The sequence below is a fragment of the Bradysia coprophila genome, unplaced genomic scaffold, assembly GCF_014529535.1.
Source record: "Bradysia coprophila strain Holo2 unplaced genomic scaffold, BU_Bcop_v1 contig_94, whole genome shotgun sequence".
Taxonomy (NCBI): Eukaryota; Metazoa; Arthropoda; class Insecta; order Diptera; family Sciaridae; genus Bradysia; species Bradysia coprophila.
This window is the reverse complement of record NW_023504022.1, coordinates 5,460,120-5,478,958: the sequence shown is the minus strand read 5'-3', so window position 1 is coordinate 5,478,958 and position 18,839 is coordinate 5,460,120. Positions and strand designations below refer to the sequence as shown.

At 36.6% G+C, this 18,839-nt stretch overlaps 1 protein-coding gene and 1 long non-coding RNA gene across 2 annotated transcripts; one reads left to right on the top strand and one right to left on the bottom strand.

Moving 5' to 3' along the window:
- The first annotated feature begins 12,002 nt into the window (after positions 1-12,002).
- Positions 12,003-13,041, top strand: LOC119085088. Its single transcript, XR_005089228.1, has 3 exons — positions 12,003-12,141; positions 12,227-12,339; positions 12,959-13,041. It is a non-coding gene; the product is annotated as an uncharacterized LOC119085088 (long non-coding RNA).
- A 1,440-nt stretch (positions 13,042-14,481) lies between these two features.
- On the bottom strand, positions 14,482-17,805 carry LOC119085086 (aminopeptidase N-like). Its single transcript, XM_037195329.1, has 9 exons — positions 17,185-17,805; positions 16,864-17,121; positions 16,751-16,795; positions 16,548-16,682; positions 16,428-16,476; positions 16,203-16,359; positions 16,056-16,137; positions 14,742-15,996; positions 14,482-14,684 (listed from the first exon to the last, which is right to left on the bottom strand). Exons 1-9 carry the CDS (start codon positions 17,778-17,780, stop codon positions 14,535-14,537), a joined length of 2,727 nt encoding a protein of 908 aa, XP_037051224.1. The 5' UTR covers positions 17,781-17,805; the 3' UTR covers positions 14,482-14,534.
- Between the last annotated feature and the right edge of the window lie 1,034 nt (positions 17,806-18,839).

The window sequence follows — 18,839 nt, the reverse complement described above, 5'->3', positions numbered from 1 at the left end:
CATTTAAATGTCAAATTTCATCCACAGAACCATAACCTCAACGCTTTTACGAACATTTTGTAAACAATATTTGTTTAGTTATGGCTTTGTGGATGAAATTTGACATTTCATTGTTGCATTTGGAGTCCGACTATCCGACTGTTGAATAGGAAACCACAATTGGCCTGTAGAGGTGTCACATTTTTTTCAGTTCCTTTTCACGTGAAATAACTTCACTCTGGTCAAGATTACATGAAATGTCATAGCAGTGAAGTCAGTTCACAAAAATTATGTTTGAGCTATAGTTTCGAAACATCATTTCCCTATAAGTGAAAATAATATTAAAAGGCATCGGTGCTTAGCTAAATTTGAAACCTTCATATGCATGTCTCGTATCTCATTTTTGGATGATTTTTTTCATCAAAATCCTTTCAGAAAAATGTACGACCGCAATTACGACCACGAATGTGTTAGCTTTAAATAAAAATAAGTTTTGGTTGTGTCGTTCGACAAAAGCGAGTAGTACAACGAAATTTTCATATGCTGCTCATTGTTCTCAGAGTTGGTCAAACTGCTGCTCTATACATCAGTGATACATAAAAGATGTACAAGATTCTCTTGCGATGTAATGTATAAGATTCACTTGTGCTGCACAAGATTCTCTTCTGATATGCACAAGATTCTACTTTGATATATAAGATGGTCTTAACGTATAAGAATCTACAGTGATTTGTAAATTTCTATAGCAATGTTTAAGATTATCTTGATTATCATTGGAATCTTATTGCGGTTCTTGCGCCAAATACAACTTTGTCCAAAATTTACAGCGCCGCACCCAATAATCAACGCACTTATTTTCAATACATTCTGTGAGAGGTGAGAGTGACAGCTCTAATTTTTACTACATTTTATGAGAGATTGACAGCACTTATTTTCAATACACTTTATGATAGATGAGTTAGTGTGTCTGTTGTGTTTAACAGTTTATCGAATATCGCAAAAGTAGAATTTTGTACCGAAGCGACAATATTAATGCTTGATTTCCACTTACCAAAAATATACTCAGTGTGAGAGACAATTTTTTTTAATTTTGCTTTGTTAACTTGATTCGATCTCTCACAGTTCTCACACTGAGTATTTTTTGTTGAGTGGAAACTATACTTAAGATTGATGAAAATTCTTTTTTTCGTTTAGTATATCACTCACAACATCATTTTCCTATGTTTTTAGCTACTTATGAAGCATAGGAGCTATTAAGATTACTCCACTTTACACTATAAAAGTAAACGGCGTGAGTGCACTGGAAGACTTAAATTCGTTTCGAGTTCTAGGGAAAACTTGATACTTCATTTTTCTAACTGAACATTTTTACGATCAAAGTTTTTTAAAAGCGAAATGTCAAATTTCATTTACAGAAACTTTACCAAATTAAATTGATATTTGCTGACTAGATCCTGGTAGATAAATAACTACTGTTGATATATGTACATTTAGGACGTAGGACACATAAAAGTAAATTGTTGGCTTTCGACGGCCTCACTTAGGATAATGGCATTTCTGAATTAAAGTTGCGATATCTCATTTTCTTCTTTAAAATCTTTATTTAGTAAAATACAAACAACGCGAGTTTGCTTGTCATAGGAGTTGTGAATGTTTTATAAAAATTCCAGCAGTACAGGTATCGAAAAAATTAACACAAAGGGCGTTTTGTCTCTTTTTGGCTTGCTTTTGGCTTGTTCAATCTAAATGAAAAGCCTCCGAAAAAATATGAGAAACGACTAGTTCTCCCGTCGCAAATAAAAGTGAGTAGATCCACAGCAGTTGTCACAACTTTCGTATACCAACGCTAAATGAAGCTGAAATAGAAAATAAAATGATAACGAGCTGCACCAAATTTATACTCTTATTCTAATATTTACGCGTTTACCTATCTAGATTTGAAATGAAAAAAAACGTTTGGTGTACATTTGGGAGTATAGAATGCTCACTAAAATCGTTTGTGATATTATGTGTACAGAGCAATGACAAACTATTTAATACACTTTCTGGCTCGGTAAGGTAATTCTTGTAATTGCTGATCTAACAATCTTTTATTACTCTAAGTCAAACAGATTTTTGTAATTACTAAGTGCAACAATGTAGTTAATTCTGTACTTTGATGAATGAAAAAAGCTTTATGATAAAACAAGTAAATTGTGACTGCTGACAATGTTATGTATCAACAGTAAATTTATGTGGTAAGTCTAGTAGTACGAATCATTAGTATGCTCTAGAAAGTAATTAGTACCAGCCAATTCTGAATGTTTGATTCCAAATCAACCCATTTACGTTGCCTGATTCTATTTTCAGCGAATATTTTTCTTCGACGCTTATATTTTTTTTCTTATTTACTCTGCTGCCATCTAGAGGAGCAGATGTGACTAGAATCTAGAATTATTCAGTTCTTATCAACTGGCGATAGAGACGGAAAAAATGTAAACACAGTGTACCCGTGCTTTAACTCCTATCTAACGCATAACAACAACAACCCTGACAACAACATTATCCCGTCCGTAGAGGTACCGTTTTTTAAGATAGGTCCGAAAATAACTGTTTTATATCAAATTTGTTTATTTTCGTTTACCTGAGTTTTCCTTCATCGCTTTCCTCGACAAACACAATTTGCACCCATTTTAAAGTTGCGACTATTTACCACGAGATGCTTAAACTGAATTAAATATAACGAGTGACGACATAGTGGTGTTGTTTTTTAGTAGAAAATACAACGCCTCCTTGAATATATTTTAGTTGAAATTATCCTTGAATATATCTATATCTGCGATAACAGTAGATTGGAGAGGTATGGCCACCTGTTAGTGTTTGTTTGAGCCAGAGCACATTACGATTTGACTGACGTTTTTAAAAATATTAGAATAATAGTATTAAATATTGATGCATCTCGTCATGATTTTATTCTCTATTTCAGTTTCATTGTGCACTGCACAATTACAATGCAACTGCTATGTACTCTTAATTTTTGAGGAACGTCCAAAAGAATGAAAATTGCGACAGTGCAGTTGCTTGCTTTTAAAAGCATGATGACACGACTTATTTCAATAAACCATATGTCAACTCTTATTACAAAGAAAATTCCCTTATTTTATTTTAAACTAAAAAAATATTTTGAAGAAGATTGTCTTCTTGCCGTAGGTGCCTGATGAATGTTAAAACACTACAATGTACTACCAAAATCATTACCGACTTAACAGTTTTTCTCGTATTTAGTCATATAGAGCTATCTCGCTGATACTAATCGGCACCCAAAAAAGTACAGAAGTAAACATTATGTTTAATTTACTACTATCGAGTGAATCTTTGTATATGTACATAATTTCAGCTATTTTGACTAGCTGACTTGCTAGCTGACCTTTTAAATCGGTTACGTTCGTAGTAGGTCTAGAGACTGTAGAAAACTAATTCATCGTTCATTTTGTTTTGCTTGTGAATTATACATAATTCGAAAGCCGCAGTCGAAGGATTCTATACCATGAATAAGGAAGCTAAAGGTGTGAATATATATTAGGGAAGAATCGAATCTGATTTTTTTTTATCTCTCTTAGATAGTAATTTCGATCCAATTTGGCTTTTTGTCGAAGACAAATTGCAAACCTCCGTTCCAACGTACGTCAAAAATGTTCTCAAAGCGTGCGGATATAACAATGGTATTTCAATTACCCTAATTGACGCAGAAGACATTGCATACATGGAGAGCGAAGTATGAAATGGGAATGCTACAAAAGATATGGATGAAGCTGAAGAGAAAACTTTCTTTGAAGGCTGTACGAAGAAGAAAGATGATTTTGTATTTACAATGGGACACAGAAAGTTCCTAATGTACATTGTCAATTTTCTCAAGACATATTCAGCAGAGCACGGTTCACATAGCTTTACTTCGAACAATTGCAAACGAAAGGCTACTGCCGAAGTAAAAGACACTGCTAAATTACATAGTGAGTATTTTGAATTAGTATTACGATATACCGTACAATGAGCAGAACAATGAACCACAGCTAAAGTTTTTACGCATCAGTATCATCAAACCAACGCACCTAAAGCATGATTGGTATTCTATATAGAGTACTGAAACAGGAGAGTGTATCAAACAAAGTTTGGCACTGAAAAAAAATCTGAAAACATTTTTCATAGAAAGTAGTACTATATTTGGCAGCTGCCACTCGAAGCACTTTTGCTTAAGTGCGTTGATCAAACAATTAAAATTAAAACTTCTCAACAGTTTCATTATTAGTCAAATTATTGAGTCTCGCTATAAAGCTCGGAATAGGTTGACCAACAGGTCGATCTAAAACTGATTTTTTAGTCTTATCAGTCACGTTCTTGGTAACTCAAAATTTCGGGGATATTTTTCAGTAAACACTGTTAGGTTAGATTTGACTTGATGACTCAAATCTGCTTTTATATCAATTTAAGCCATGTCAACATATTTATTACATCAGGTTCGGGCGGTTCGGGCTTTACTTATGTAATTTCAGGTTGACCAGACCTGTTTCGAGCTTTATTTCAAGTTTTTACGTGTCGAACACTTAATTTAAATTAAAAATTTTTGAGCAGAAAGTTGTCACGACACTGTTGCCGACGCTCAAAACTTAGAAGGAGAAAGCATCTCGGCAAAAATGGAACACACCTCATCATTAAGTGGCAGCTCCAATGGCTTGCTGCAAATATTTATGAAATCGGCTCAAAGGCATTCGGAGAGGAGCAAACATGGCTATCGTCATGACAATGTAACGAAAATGTTTGCTGGCTATATAAAAATGATTGGTGGTCTTCTAGCTTATGAGACCTTACACGCAAATTTTCCGTTATCATTGCCGTCTGTATCAACCGTCAACCGATTTATAACTGACAATGGGCCTAAGATTATTGAAGGAGAAATGCGAGTAGATGAGCTCTTACAGTATTTGGAGAGCAGAAACATGCCATTACGAATTTCAATATCAGAAGACGGAACTCGATGCATTCCCAAAATTTCATATGACCCAAAAACAAACCAACTGGCGGGGTTTGCGTTGCCACTCGACTCAAACGGAATGCCAATTGTATCATCGTTTCCAGCAAGAAACGTTCGGGAAATATATCAACACTACACGAATCCATCAAATTTCATCTCTTCGACTGCATATGTGCAAATGGCACAACCTACTGAACCAGTAAACGCACCTCCGTTTTGTTTGATGATGTATTCGACTGACAACAAGTTTACTGCACTCGACGTGTATAGACGGTGGAATTTTCAAGCAAGTAGACTTAACGACAAAGGAATCAAAATAAACAACATTGCGTCTGATGGTGATCCCAGGCTTTTGATGGCCATGAAAATTTTGAGCCGTATTGGACAACCAAATGGATCGTATCTAAATTGCGAGTGGTTTAGTTGTGGTGGATACGTAGAAACCACTTTTACCCAAGACTACGTTCATATTATTACAAAAGCGCGCAACCGTATTCTGAAATATTCGCGAATATTTCCGATAGGCGAAAAATTAATTTCCTCCAGTCATCTTAAATACTTGATTGATAATGTGTCGAAGGACAAACATCTCTTAACGTTTTCCGATATTGAGCCGAAGGACCGTCAGAATTTCCCTTCCGCTGAAAAAATTTGTGCTGAAAAAACAATGCAATGTTTGCTTGACTATGTCCCAGGTAGTGAAGGAACTGTTGTATACTTGAAAGCTATGAGGAAAATATTAAATGCATTTCAAAAGACTGAGTCAACATCGGAAGAAAGGATTCGTTCTATTTGGTATGCATGCTTTTTTGGCCGCGCTTGGCGTTCGTGGATACTTACTTCGGAAAAATCAAAGATGTCAGCTCAGAAGAAACGAAAGAACTATTACAATTTGAAAAACAATTTTATGAGTAGTAACTACTACACTTGCATAGAATTGAATGCACATTCTCTGGTCAAACAAACGTTGGTTGAAGATGAATACTTGCGTGAAAAGAGCTCGCATGGAGACTTTGAAAGAAAAATTGTTCCTAATGAAAAGAGCAACTATTTTTTTGCTTCTTTGTTCGACAGTCAGGTCTGTGAGTCAATTTTTCGCCAAGTTCGGTCATTCACATCTACATTCTGCACCGTGGTCAATTTCTCCATCCTGGAAATTATTAACCGCATTCGAAAGATTCAATTGCAAAGTGAAATAATCAATGCCTGTAATGAAAGAATTAAGTTCCCACGGTTCGAGAAAAAGGTTGATGATATCTCGAAGAATATAGCCGGAGGACGTCAGCCATTTGACGTCCTGAGCCGGAAAACGATCATCAGTCAGATTGAAGAAGCTCGAAACGACGTTATTGTCGATTTAGAGTCTGTGGGCATTGATACTTCAAAACTCGATTTTCGTTGCCAGGTTCAGCCAGCGTATGAAGAAGACCTTCAGCAGATCAATTTTGAACAATACTATGACTCAAGTGACTCTGAACTTGAAGGCGAAGACGATGAAGACCACAGTCAAAATTCTGCAGTAGATTTTTCCAACGATAACACTGACGAATATAGTGAGATTCAGGACGACGTAAACTTTCTCTCTGGTAATATAATAGAGAGATTGAGATTTTCATTTATAATTTTGACTTAACTTAGGATATGAAAATTTAAATATTGCAAAGTCTCCGTTTACAAAAAAGTCTCCGTTTTCATCCCGTTTCATCTTCTTTTAAGATCAAAAGTTTAACATGGTTCAGTTTAGGAATCCGTTTGCTCGACAGTTATCTCTCAAAAATTCATTTTTGTAGGTTATACATAGAGTTGCAGATCATGTGACAAGAAGGATGAACTTCATTTTCATGTGTAATAATTCAGGTTTTATTTTAAGTTGAAAGTGAAAATCGCAATCTCTCTAAGTATTTGGTGATAGTAGATGGGACCGACCTTGCAATATAAAAAAAATCTACTTAAAGGTATAACAGGTGAGCTTATGTTGAAGGACTACACTCCAATATTGCAGAAACAATTCGATGAAAACACTGAAAATTCGTTGGAAAATCCCGGAGATGATGTCACAGTAGACGAAATTGGTCCATTTACAATTGTTGTTGATGGGACTGGAAAATCAAAAGTTGTCCGTAAATCGGCTGTTTGTTACGTTCTAAACAGGGACAAGTATAAGTTAAGTAGTGATCGACTGCAGAGGGTTCAAGAGAAAGAATATGCTGGACATCCATCAAGTAAGTTTCGTTGAAGCAACGAAAGTAACGAATCCAACTGGCTGAGTTAATATAACGATCGCCCTAATTTTATTATAACAGGAATCGCAATGTTACCGAGTGAAGATAGTTTCAATAAAAATCAAGAAATTAGCATTGGCGACTGGTGCATATTTCCCGATTGCGTGGAGAAAGAAGATCCAAGTGACTGCGAATCAAATTCCGTTCTTCTTGGTCTAGTATTGGGTTTAGCATACTTGAAAGGAAAAACATTTAAAGAACGTGAGTTTACTAAATCATTTGCCTCACTGGAATCAAACCCTGCGAAGCCGGTCGGTGTGATGTGCGACTTGTACAGTTTTAATAAAAGCGGTGCTTTGATTAATGTTCCAAGTGACAAACACAAGTTTATTGAAATTGATTATTATATTGGCACAATTCGACCACCAATCAAAGAAAATAGAGGCTTGGTCATACCGCAAGGTTTGGTGATCAAACTCAATAAAATTGATGTGTAATTTAATGGAACTAAATGTTTTGTTTTTCTTTTCCTAGTGAGAGTTATATAGGTACGGCATAGGACCCTGCATAAGACAGAAGTTTGTGACACCGGTCATCAAAATCCTTGTCAAATAAAATCTCAATTATCACTGCAACAGGGAGTTTTGTTAAGCAGAAATTTTCTTCAAGATTTATGGTCACAATCAGATTTTTATTGTTTGTTATATTGAAGATTCTCTATTTATGCTCTCACTTGAGAATCTTAAACATATCGGAAGAAATTTTTTCCCCAAAACAGAATCTTAATGACCAAAATAAATCTTAGTATTGATGGAAATCTTTATCGAGGAATTTAATTTGGACAGGAAAATTTCTGTCCCAACATATTATCATTCAGCACACATGAATCATCACGAGAGAATCTTCGTTGCAACGAAAGAATCTTTTACATAAAGATTCGATTATGATGTTGAAGATATTCTTGTGATGTTGATGATGCTTTTGTGACTTTGAAAATTTCTTTGTGACGTTGAAGATTCCTTTGTGACGTTGAAGATTCCTTTAGGATGTTGAAGATTCTTTTGTGATGATGAAGATTCCTTTGTTATATTGAAGATTCTCTATTTATGCTGTCACTTGAGAATCTTAAACATACCGGAAGAAATTTTTTCTCCAAAACAGAATCTTAATGACCAAAATAAATCTTAGTATTGATGGAAATCTTTATGGAGGATTTTCAAGATCAAATTTAATTTGGACAAGAAAATTTCTGTCCCAACATATTATCATTCAGCACACATGAATCATCACGAGAGAATCTTCGTTGCAACGAAAGAATCTTTTACATAAAGATTCGATTATGATGTTGAAGATGCTTTTGTGACTTTGAAAATTTCTTTGTGACGTTGAAGATTCCTTTAGGATGTTGAAGATTCTTTTGTGATGATGAAGATTCAAATCTTTAACACCACAAGAGAATAGAATCAATCTTCAACTTCAGAAGAGAATCTTCATATCATTCCAAGTATCATTCCATCTCCTAATGTGGGGTAGGTAAGCGGATAAATTATCAAGTAGATTATGTTGACGCAAAAAAAACGCTAAATTTTTTTGTAACTGAGGGTTTACACAGAGCATTTTTTAGGTTGGAACCTTCAGAGCATCTTAAAAGCGTCTCGAAGAATCTCGAAAAAATTTAAAGATTATGTGCCTGAAGATTCCCAGAACTAATGATTCTAAGATGTTGTTAAGATTTCAAGATTCTTTTGTGTCTTAAAAATAAGATTCCCACAGTGAGTACCCCCATGTGCTTTATCCAGTTTTGGTTGTCCTCCTAATTAGGCGGTTCGCTCATGGTAAATTTTCAAAATCTGAAAAATCACCCATCAGTTGATGCCTGAACTATAGCGTACGAATAAAACTTGCTGGAGATGATGGAGCGTGAAAAACTGTGAAGCAAATCCGTTTCCCCCATTAAAAAATGTTGCTAGCGGAAATCGTCGTAGTATATACGTTTAAAAATGCAGACCTCCGCCTCTTGCAATAGTGTTACATGACCAGTTAACTGAGATCAAATTTTCAACAGTTTGAGGCAATAGAGGAAGGATTAATCTAATGCCGGAAACTGCAATTTTTTCTTATAACTAGAGTTTTGAGTCTTAAATCTTGTTCCTCATCGGATCGTTATTGTCAGAAAATACGAAGGAAACGAGCTGAATGATTACTAGAAACAAGAGTGACTATTTCTTTTTTTCCAAGTTTATATTCAACAATTTGAATTTACTATTTCTCTAAAATGGTTTACTTTGGCTTGGTTCGAATGGTACATGATTCCTCGATTGATTGGTTTTTAAATAGTGATATGTAGGAAAAATGTTTTTTTTTAGTCGAAGCTTTCATGGGACCAGTAGAAAATAGCTCATTTGAAGAACTCATTTTTACTGTTCGTTGATTTTAGATGTGTTTTGCATTACTAACAATTGATTTTTTGTGGAAAAATCACGTATTTTCTCATTTCCAGCACATTCATCCTATTTTTAGACCTTGCAAATACAAAAACATAAAATAATTTGAATTTTTGCTTACTCCAATGCTTACTACCACGGCAGAGTAAAATAAACCAGGCAGGAGCGGTTCATTTTCGAAACGTCAAATAAGACAAAGATTGGGAATAAAAAGTTCGACTATTGGAGTATCAGATGACCGTTGAAATACATCACTACACCATTGACAATATGAAACTACAAAGATTGAAAATGAAAAGTGTTCCCGGTAGCTCAAGTGGTAAGAGCATCACCACGGTAAGGTGAAGATTGTGGGTTCGTTTGTATTTCGTATGGCGTGCAGAAGCATCTGTAGGCTTTTTTCTACTAGTTCCAGAATACAGCTGCCTGCGGCTACTCGCAGCTTGTATTCGATCAAAAAAATTCTCTACAGTTTTAAATTGGGAGAAATAAACTACTCTACCCGGTTTCATCCACGACTTAAAAAAGCAGGAATCGGAAAATTTGCATAGGTACACATTTTTTTACGTCTTATTGTAATAAATATTAGATTGAAATAAGAAACTATTCAGATTTTCTTCATTTTTGTCCGAAATAGTTGATAATACAGTGAACGACATCTCAAATGTCTCACTGTCAAATTTTTCTGAGAATTTTATTGTGTCATTGCAAATTCACAATGACATTCTCTGAAAAAAGTTTGAGATGTCGTTCACTGTAGTGAAGAAAGTAAAAAAATCAAGAAAAAGTGAGTCACTTTCGCTTCTTTAAAAAATAGTCGGAATTAGTGAGAAAAGTAAGTCACATGCCGCCCTGATAAAAATTACATACGTTCCTGTCTTGGGCGATTGATTCACTTCGTTTGGGCTACACCTCGTGAAATTGCCTAAAATCATTCACCCAAAGACACATACGTAAATAACTATTATCCACCAGATCCAGATACTGACCTGTCGGTTGTGAAAGGTTAATCTCATCTGTTATCGATAACGACGACAGAAATAATGACAAGCTCTGGGTAATATGGTCAGTTATATAGTAGTAAAATGCATGTTAAAAAATTGAAGTACAAGATTTGAAATCAACCGATTAAAAACACTTTGATCGATGAAAGTAATAGACCCGGTAATAATACTGATACGTGACGTCGGTAACATCAGACTATTGGACAATAATGGTGAATTTGTACTGATTCAAAAGACCTATATTATTCCCATCAATGATTTGAAAGATGTATGAGATGTACTGCCGGAGCTCTGCTCCTAGCATTATTAGCACTGAATTTATTTGAAAGTTTTAGTGATAAGCGCCAACGCTTACAATTGTTTTTATTGTATGTCTTAACTCATATAACGAACACCGGTCTAGCTGTGCTGCTAGCTTGGTGTGAATAAAAACACATATCTGTTTGAAAATTTGTCGGTTTTTTAATGTTAGAAAAATTTGTGTTCGTGCTAGGAGCAGTGCTACGGTCTTAACTCATATAACAAATCCAGGTTATCCATTTTTACAAAAGAAACGTAGAGCCTACTGTATCTTAATGTGTCAGCCTCAGAATATTTTATGTGTAAATGCTAGGAGCAGTGCTATGAATATGGCGAGGCGAAAATAATTTCAAGAGAAATAGGTACGAAAAGCAAACAAACAATCAAAAAATCGCTGCTCATTTTTATCCTTTCTATGATACCACAAATTTAGCCAAAACGGAAATGTTTTGCGTCTACCTCGTCTACCTCGAAACATTTTTCATTGACACATTTTTATGTAACAATCCAATACCCTCTCTAGCAAACAAACTTTGTTTTGACGCTGTCAAAATACCACCTTATTCCTTAGTTTGTAGAATCATACATTGTTGACTAATTTCTAATTTTACATGTAAAATGCAAAGGCTGCATTGCATTTCTACCACCTTAATAAATGAAGTTAGGTTGCGGTTGCTAGAGAGGGTATTGAACAACCTCATTAACGCTTCATTAGAGTATTTTATATTATTTATAAAACGTAAAAAACCTCAAATAAATTCCTCACCTGTCTTAAAATATGCCATGCTCTGGTCAAGTGAAAGCATAGATATGAGGGTGTTGTCCCCAGTGTCGTCATTTTATTCACACCTTAAAATTTATCGCTGTATATTGCTCGTACTCTATGGTAACTTGACTTCAATTGTCTCTGAGCATTTCCCTCGACACATTGTTTGATTTCGAATTGCTTGTCCAAATTTTTATTGCCAAAAGTTTTGTGTTGTGATTGATATATTTAAGGCGCTTCGATCAGTGATTTAAACTCAAAATTAATGGCGAGTGAGTCGACAGCTAACGTAGACATCGAAACGCATACAGAATTGCTTATCAAGGATGTTGGAGGTCAGGGTGCTAAATTACCCAAACGCAAGCGGATGAAAATCAAACACTTTCCGCTGTTCATAATTGGCATCTCTATAGTGCAAGTAAAAATACGGCAACTGAAATAGAGACTTTGTTCCTTTTTGTAATTCCCTTCCTTTTTCTGTGTGATTCCTCTGTAAAATATAGGTAACGCTTATGTATACCATGGATAAGAAACTGCTGGCTATGATTTTCGGAATCGATCCACATCGACGACACGAAATTTGGCGATTTCTCACTATCATGCTTGTTCATACTGGGTAACGGACGAACAGTATATTACGTCCTTGTTTGGAACTTTTCATTTTGTCAAGTTTGGCACACAAGACAGAATACAAAGTTTCAAACAATTACGTAAGTTATTTTACTCACTAGGCCGGGTAGTAATGACGCATTTCCCAGGGCTTATTTAGTAATAGTATATTTCCACATCGAGTGTGTATTGGGGTATTTTGAAAGATATTTTTCTGTAATGATGAGAGTGTGTTGGTGGATTCCTTCCCAACCGTTAATTTCCTTCTCGACCGTTTACTTTCCCTACCGACCGATTCATATCATAGCTCACCAATCCACTCCCACGTATACAGAAAAAATATTTTCTCGAATTTCGTCAAATTTTCCTCGATTTGTCGAAACAAACTTTCAGCAAAATTCGTGAACTCAGGCCCGGACTGGCCATATGGTGAATTCGGGGAATTCCCGATGGGCCTTTTGGATTTTTGTATGAGAATTTTTAATTTGTGGGCCTTTTTAAATTGAGTTGCATGGAGCCCCCGATGGGCTTTTTCGAGCCAGTCCGGTACTGCCGTGAACTCCAAGAAAAAATTCACAAAAATTCACCCTTTAACCTTTGTTCTGTTCGACGGGTATAACCTTTAGAGCTCCTCATCTATGGATGACAATTACCTTGCAACTAATACTGGGCGTTCTACTCGAGATCGTACACAATTGGAGGCGTACAGCAATCGTTTATCTCGCATCTATTGTCGGCGGTTCGTTGTTTATTACCGTTCTGCGGCCTCATATCTATGCAGTGGGTGCATCTGCTGGAGTTTATGGTCTACTTTTCTCACATTTATCAACGATTATCTTAAACTGGAACGAAATGGACAGAAAATTTTGTCGATTCTTCTGGCTATTATGTTACATCACTTTCGACGTTAGCTTCAGCTTGTACCTGGAAATTGTGGCCAAAGCATACTTGAATGTAACCAAATGAACTTCGAAATCATTCAAATTTAACAGAAATAAAAACCTTTATCCATTGGCAGACTAGCAATCCAGGTCACATCGAAGGCGGCATAGTCGGATTTTTGATATCAATTTTGGTGTTGAAAAATGTGCAACGACATTCATGGGAAGATATAATGAAGAGAATCACTTTGGGAATCGTCACTGCTATTTGTGTGGCCATTTTCTTAATCAATGTCATTGCAGCCGATCTTTATCTGCCAACGGAATGGAATTTCGATTACCAACGCACCTATCAAGGTAATACTACAGCTCGCGAGTTGAACTTCAATCGTACGATATTCGGAGTGCTAGTGTATCCTCAGGATTTTTAGAACAAATGGCAATAGGCCTTTTATCACTAAAAAGATCTTTGTCTATGTTTGATGATTTTTTGGATCTATTCTTTCGATTAAAGTTGATGGTAAATCAAGACATACTGTTTACTGTTTTGCACACGTAAAAGCTGTCAATTTCATATCTAAGCTGTTATTCTCCGTTTCTATGATTTGCCTCATTTCGTATCTGCAAAATGATGTAGATCCAGGGAACACTGACAATAACATCTTAGTTACGAAATTGGCACTTTTTACGTGTGCACAACAGTATTGTCATTTTATTGATTGATAGTTTTGTTTCACTGATATGCATACCGAATCTGTGACTTCATTTGATCTAGAGTATTTTCAACAAATTGATTATTTTATTGACTGACCCAGTGTGAAAGTTAACCATTACTTAGTAGTTTGACCCCTGCGAATATGAACCATTACATGAAGAATACGTTTACGTGAATTCTTTGACGTGAAGTATGACCAGAAAACATTGGATGCTACTGCTCATTGTGATACTCGTAAACTTACTTGTGTGGTATTGAGCAACTTGTTTTTGGTAAGTGTATTTCGAGTTCGATATAGTAGCATACCTAAACGACAGTTGTTAACAGTACTAGATGGCTCTGTTTTAACCTGTCACAGACGGCATGCATATGACCAGTATTATTATTATTTTCGGGTCTACTACTTCCATCGATCAAAGTATTTTTAAACGGTTGATTTCAAATCTTGTACTTCAATTTTTTTAACATGCATTTTACTATATATTGGACCATGTTACTCAGAGCTCGTCATTATTTTTGTCGTCGTTATCGATAACAGATGAATAGCCGTATGTGACAGGTTAATAAAAGTTTTATTTCTTAAACGAAACGACATTCACAAATCCTTTAAGCAAAGTTTTCCAAAAGCCAATCATTGACAACTTCACCCTCTGTCTCTAGCCATTTCGCAGACTCGGCAACTTGTTCCATATTGAAATTGATTTCTCCTTGAACCATCAAACCCGCATCGAGTAAGATGTGTTGGAATGTAAGGAACTGGAAACAAAAATTGAAAAATGGATCGCCGAGGCAGCAGGATTTTAATTGTCTTACCAGTTCAGCGTGTTCAGCGTTACTTACGACGAATGCAAGACTCTGAACGAACCACTGACCATACGTGTGGAACGCTTCAACAGCATTTTCGTTTAAAAATTCCAGTGCAACGCCAAGGCCAATATTACCAGCATTTCGAACGATTGCATTGAAAACGCTGTACTGCTCGAAATAGGTGTACTCGACATTGTTAGAATTGGTCGAGTTGATCGACGATCTAACAAATTCATTCAACAAGACGCGAGACTGCGAACAAGCCAACCATTCGATTATTTCAGTTCTTTCACTGAAATACTCCAATGGCAACGACATAAGCCGATTCCACATTGAATGGAAGTCGGTTCTTGTTGCACTTCGCAACGATGCACACATTAACGTGTGTCGAATGTTTTGATGGAACTCTTCACCAGTTTCTAAGTGGCGACGTAGTTGTCGATTGGCATCGCTTCGACAGTGCACTGAACCCATTTGACATGCTAAATGAACGATCGATTCCCGAGCAAACTTCCGTAAAATCGGTTCGCCTGGGGTGTCTTCTACTCCTATGGAATCATACAATTCTTCTGTTAGACTGCGCACAAAATCAGCCCACATATCATAGTTCCGGTGACCCCTGAAGTTTTGACTAATGAAGAAAAGAGTCGAAAAGGCTCGGTTCCAGCTGACAAAATCCGACTGGATTTCTAAAACACGCAGTACGTCTAGAACCGGGATCAGCGATATCCTACCAGTTCGATAGAATTCCAATGTGTCGTCCATCAACTGGGCAATGTTGGTTGTGTGGAATAGAGATCCATTTCGAAGAATGGCATCGGAAATGAGCCTGAAATTCCTGTCGTCGTACATAATTCGGTAGTAGCCAGCAGCACGCTTATTGATTAACAAGTAGTCATCAGCACCCAGAGAATCTACAGTTATTTCCCACGAAGTGCTGTTTTGAGGTATCCAACCATCTGCGCGAACATTTTCAAAGCCCGGATTGTTGGGAGTAACCAAATTGTATGGCACCCACCAAGTCGTATTTTCTGTCTCGGTTGGTGGGAAGGAATAATATCTCTGTTGCCTTAGTGTGACTTGATCGGTTCTGTCGTCATAGTTTCGCACTACTGTTATAAGTGGGAACCCTGGCTGTCTAGTCCATGTTGCCATAATTGTCGGAACATCGACAGTAGGTGGTATAATCGACTCAGTTTCTAACTGAACCGACTCTTGCAATGCATTAAAGAGTTCTTGTTCACCAGCATCCGAATATGCACTAAAACAAAACTTTGTGAGAAATGGTGAACGAGAGGCTTATGCAGATTATTTCTGTACTTGTCCTCCAGGTACCAAGTCAAAGCCCTCATGAACGTATTTTCTCCGAATGTTAACCAAAACATTCTTAGTACTGCCGCGGCTGTTCATATAAAATGGAAAAATTTTGGCCTCATTTCTATATGTATATTAAGTGACTACGCAAACCTTTACTGTACGCGATGCTGTTGAAATGAAAATCAATATCAACTGGATGTTCAATGTAATAGGTCATCGGTTGGGCTAATTCGTCTGAATCCGTTAGGAAGACGTATTGATTCACATCAACGACAAAATAGTCCATCATTTGCCATTCGGGATGAATCTAATTGAAACCATCATTTTGTCGATTACGTGCCGATTTTCTGTCGCATTGAAAGTGTAACAACTCACCAAGTCAACGCCCAAAAATTCAAAGAAGGTGGCGAATCCTTCCTTCATCCTGGAATCAACCGATTTGAAAACTTATGGCTAGAATTTCGAAATGCGAAGATTAGATTATTTTATCCGTACCATAAGTACGTCCACCAGCTCGGCGTTACTAGGTTTCCGAACCACTGATGTGCAACTTCATGCGAAATTATTTGAACTGTTTCGAAGTGCCTGGTAAAGAAATCAGTGCTTTCATCGAAGAGGGAGAAAAATTCACTGAAACAAAATCAAATTTCGGGGATGGTCATGGCATTGTGTGTTATGTTTCATTAGGTAGACGTTACGCATAAGTAATTAGTCCAAAATTTTCCATTGCTCCAGAAGGAAAACTGTGAACGGAGAGCCGGTAAAATTGATTCTCGACAACTTCATAAGCACTATAGTGTAGCAACGTTACCCAGGTACGGAGACATGATCTAATTTTGGTAGCGAGTAATCGACTCCAATATAGTCGATCAACGCATCCAAAACCGAGCTGCCAGTTTCCAAAGTTAAACTTGTTGCATTGATTGCAGTTGACCTTGAAAATATTCTCTGTGGTATCGATCCGGGTGTGGGGCTTGTTACACTCGGAAAATCAGAAACGTGAAAGGCGATAAGATAAGTTGACATAGGCGGTGTTGTTTCGAATTCCGTCGTTGCAGACCCATCAGAACTGAATGGATAGTTAAAGTAGTTGGTGAAGATGTGACTCAAATTGATAAAGTCAACGACCTACTTCGGAGTTACAATTCTAACTGGCATGTTCGACAGGGCTGAATAAGAAGATGCGTGCGTGATGCGAATAGTAAAGTTGGATTTCAACTGAGGTTCGTCATAGCATGGAAATGCACTACGCGCATACGTAGCTTCAAATTGGGTGGATGCAAACCAAATACGTGTTGCACCAATGTCATAAAAGGAGCGATAAAATCCACTGAACGAATTCATGAATCCAACGTACTCTATGTCCACGAAATATCTCGTTCCTTGCGTCAAATTACTTCCAATTACCGGTATGGTCAGAAAGTCAAATTGCGTATTGTACGAATGGTCGCCGATAGTGATCGGAGTCTCGTCTGCTGATAACACTTGAACACTTTGGATTTGTTGGACATCATGATGTAGCCGAATAAAATTGGTCGATTCAACAGCTACAATTCCAATGCGCACGGATCCGACGAATGTCAAATTAGCATCGTCGATCCAGGTCTGAATGCTCAGATTATACGATTCTGGCCGGGTGTTATTCGGTAGCCGATAAGAATCAAATTCTTGACCGATTACAGAGTTAACAATTACTAGTGGCACTAGCGCGAATAGAAAGGCCAGCATCTTATCCGGATGATTTCACTAAACTAACTTATCAGAGTCGGAGTAGCAGCTCCTTATATAACGTTGAAGAGGACAAGATAATGTTCTATCGGAAAAATGAGGGCGATACGTGATTTGATTACAATGCACTCATGAACGTAACCGTAGGTGAATATCGGAACGTTTTTACCGTTTACAGAATCATAACAATCCGTTATCGGACTCTATAGCTCATTTGAATTTTATCGGTAAACTGTGAAAGCCAAAATGTTTGATAAAAATATTAGTCTTGAGCCCTGGCACCCTTGAAGTCGAATTGTGCCAGAGTGGCTTTGAAAATAACCAATATTAGGTGTTCTCCTCCAAACTGTAACAAACAGTATATTATGTCGCTAGGGACAAAAAGGTGTGGCAAAGACGACGTAGGGCAACGGAGTTTTTATATTGGCTCTCTGTCTGGTGAGAGAATGTGAAGCTTTTGGTTCGCCTAATAGTTATCCCAACAAAAATCTCTTCGAGAAAAGTGTGACGCAGTCTTTCAAGTACAATTTCTAAAACGAATGATATCGCTAGAGTTGACGCTTTCAGCTTCGTTACGCAAAAATTAAATTTTACACCCAATTTTAGTTCAAACAAGCTGGCTTAGTTTTTCTCATCATCTGCCAAATAATTTTTACCAAAAAAAAATTTGACTGGAAACAACCAAAATTTTACCAAAAAAATCTGCGTCGCACGTGGCAGATAAATTTTCTTGCTGGTCTGTTCCTGAACATTTGCCACTTTGCGACGCAGATTTTTTTGGTAAAATTTTGGTTGTTTCCAGTCAAATTTTTTTTTTTGGTAAAAATTATTTGGCAGATGATGAGAAAAACTAAGCCAGCTTGTTTGAACTAAAATTGGGTGTAAAATTTAATTTTTGCGTAACGAAGCTGAAGAAGTTGGGATATCAGCCGTTTTAGAAGTTTTAGAACAATGCTTTTTATAACAGTTTATAACAGAAATTCGGAAATTTGGCAAAATTTGAAAATTTGGCGAAAATCGAAAATTTGACGAAATTCGAAATTTTGACGAAATTCGAAA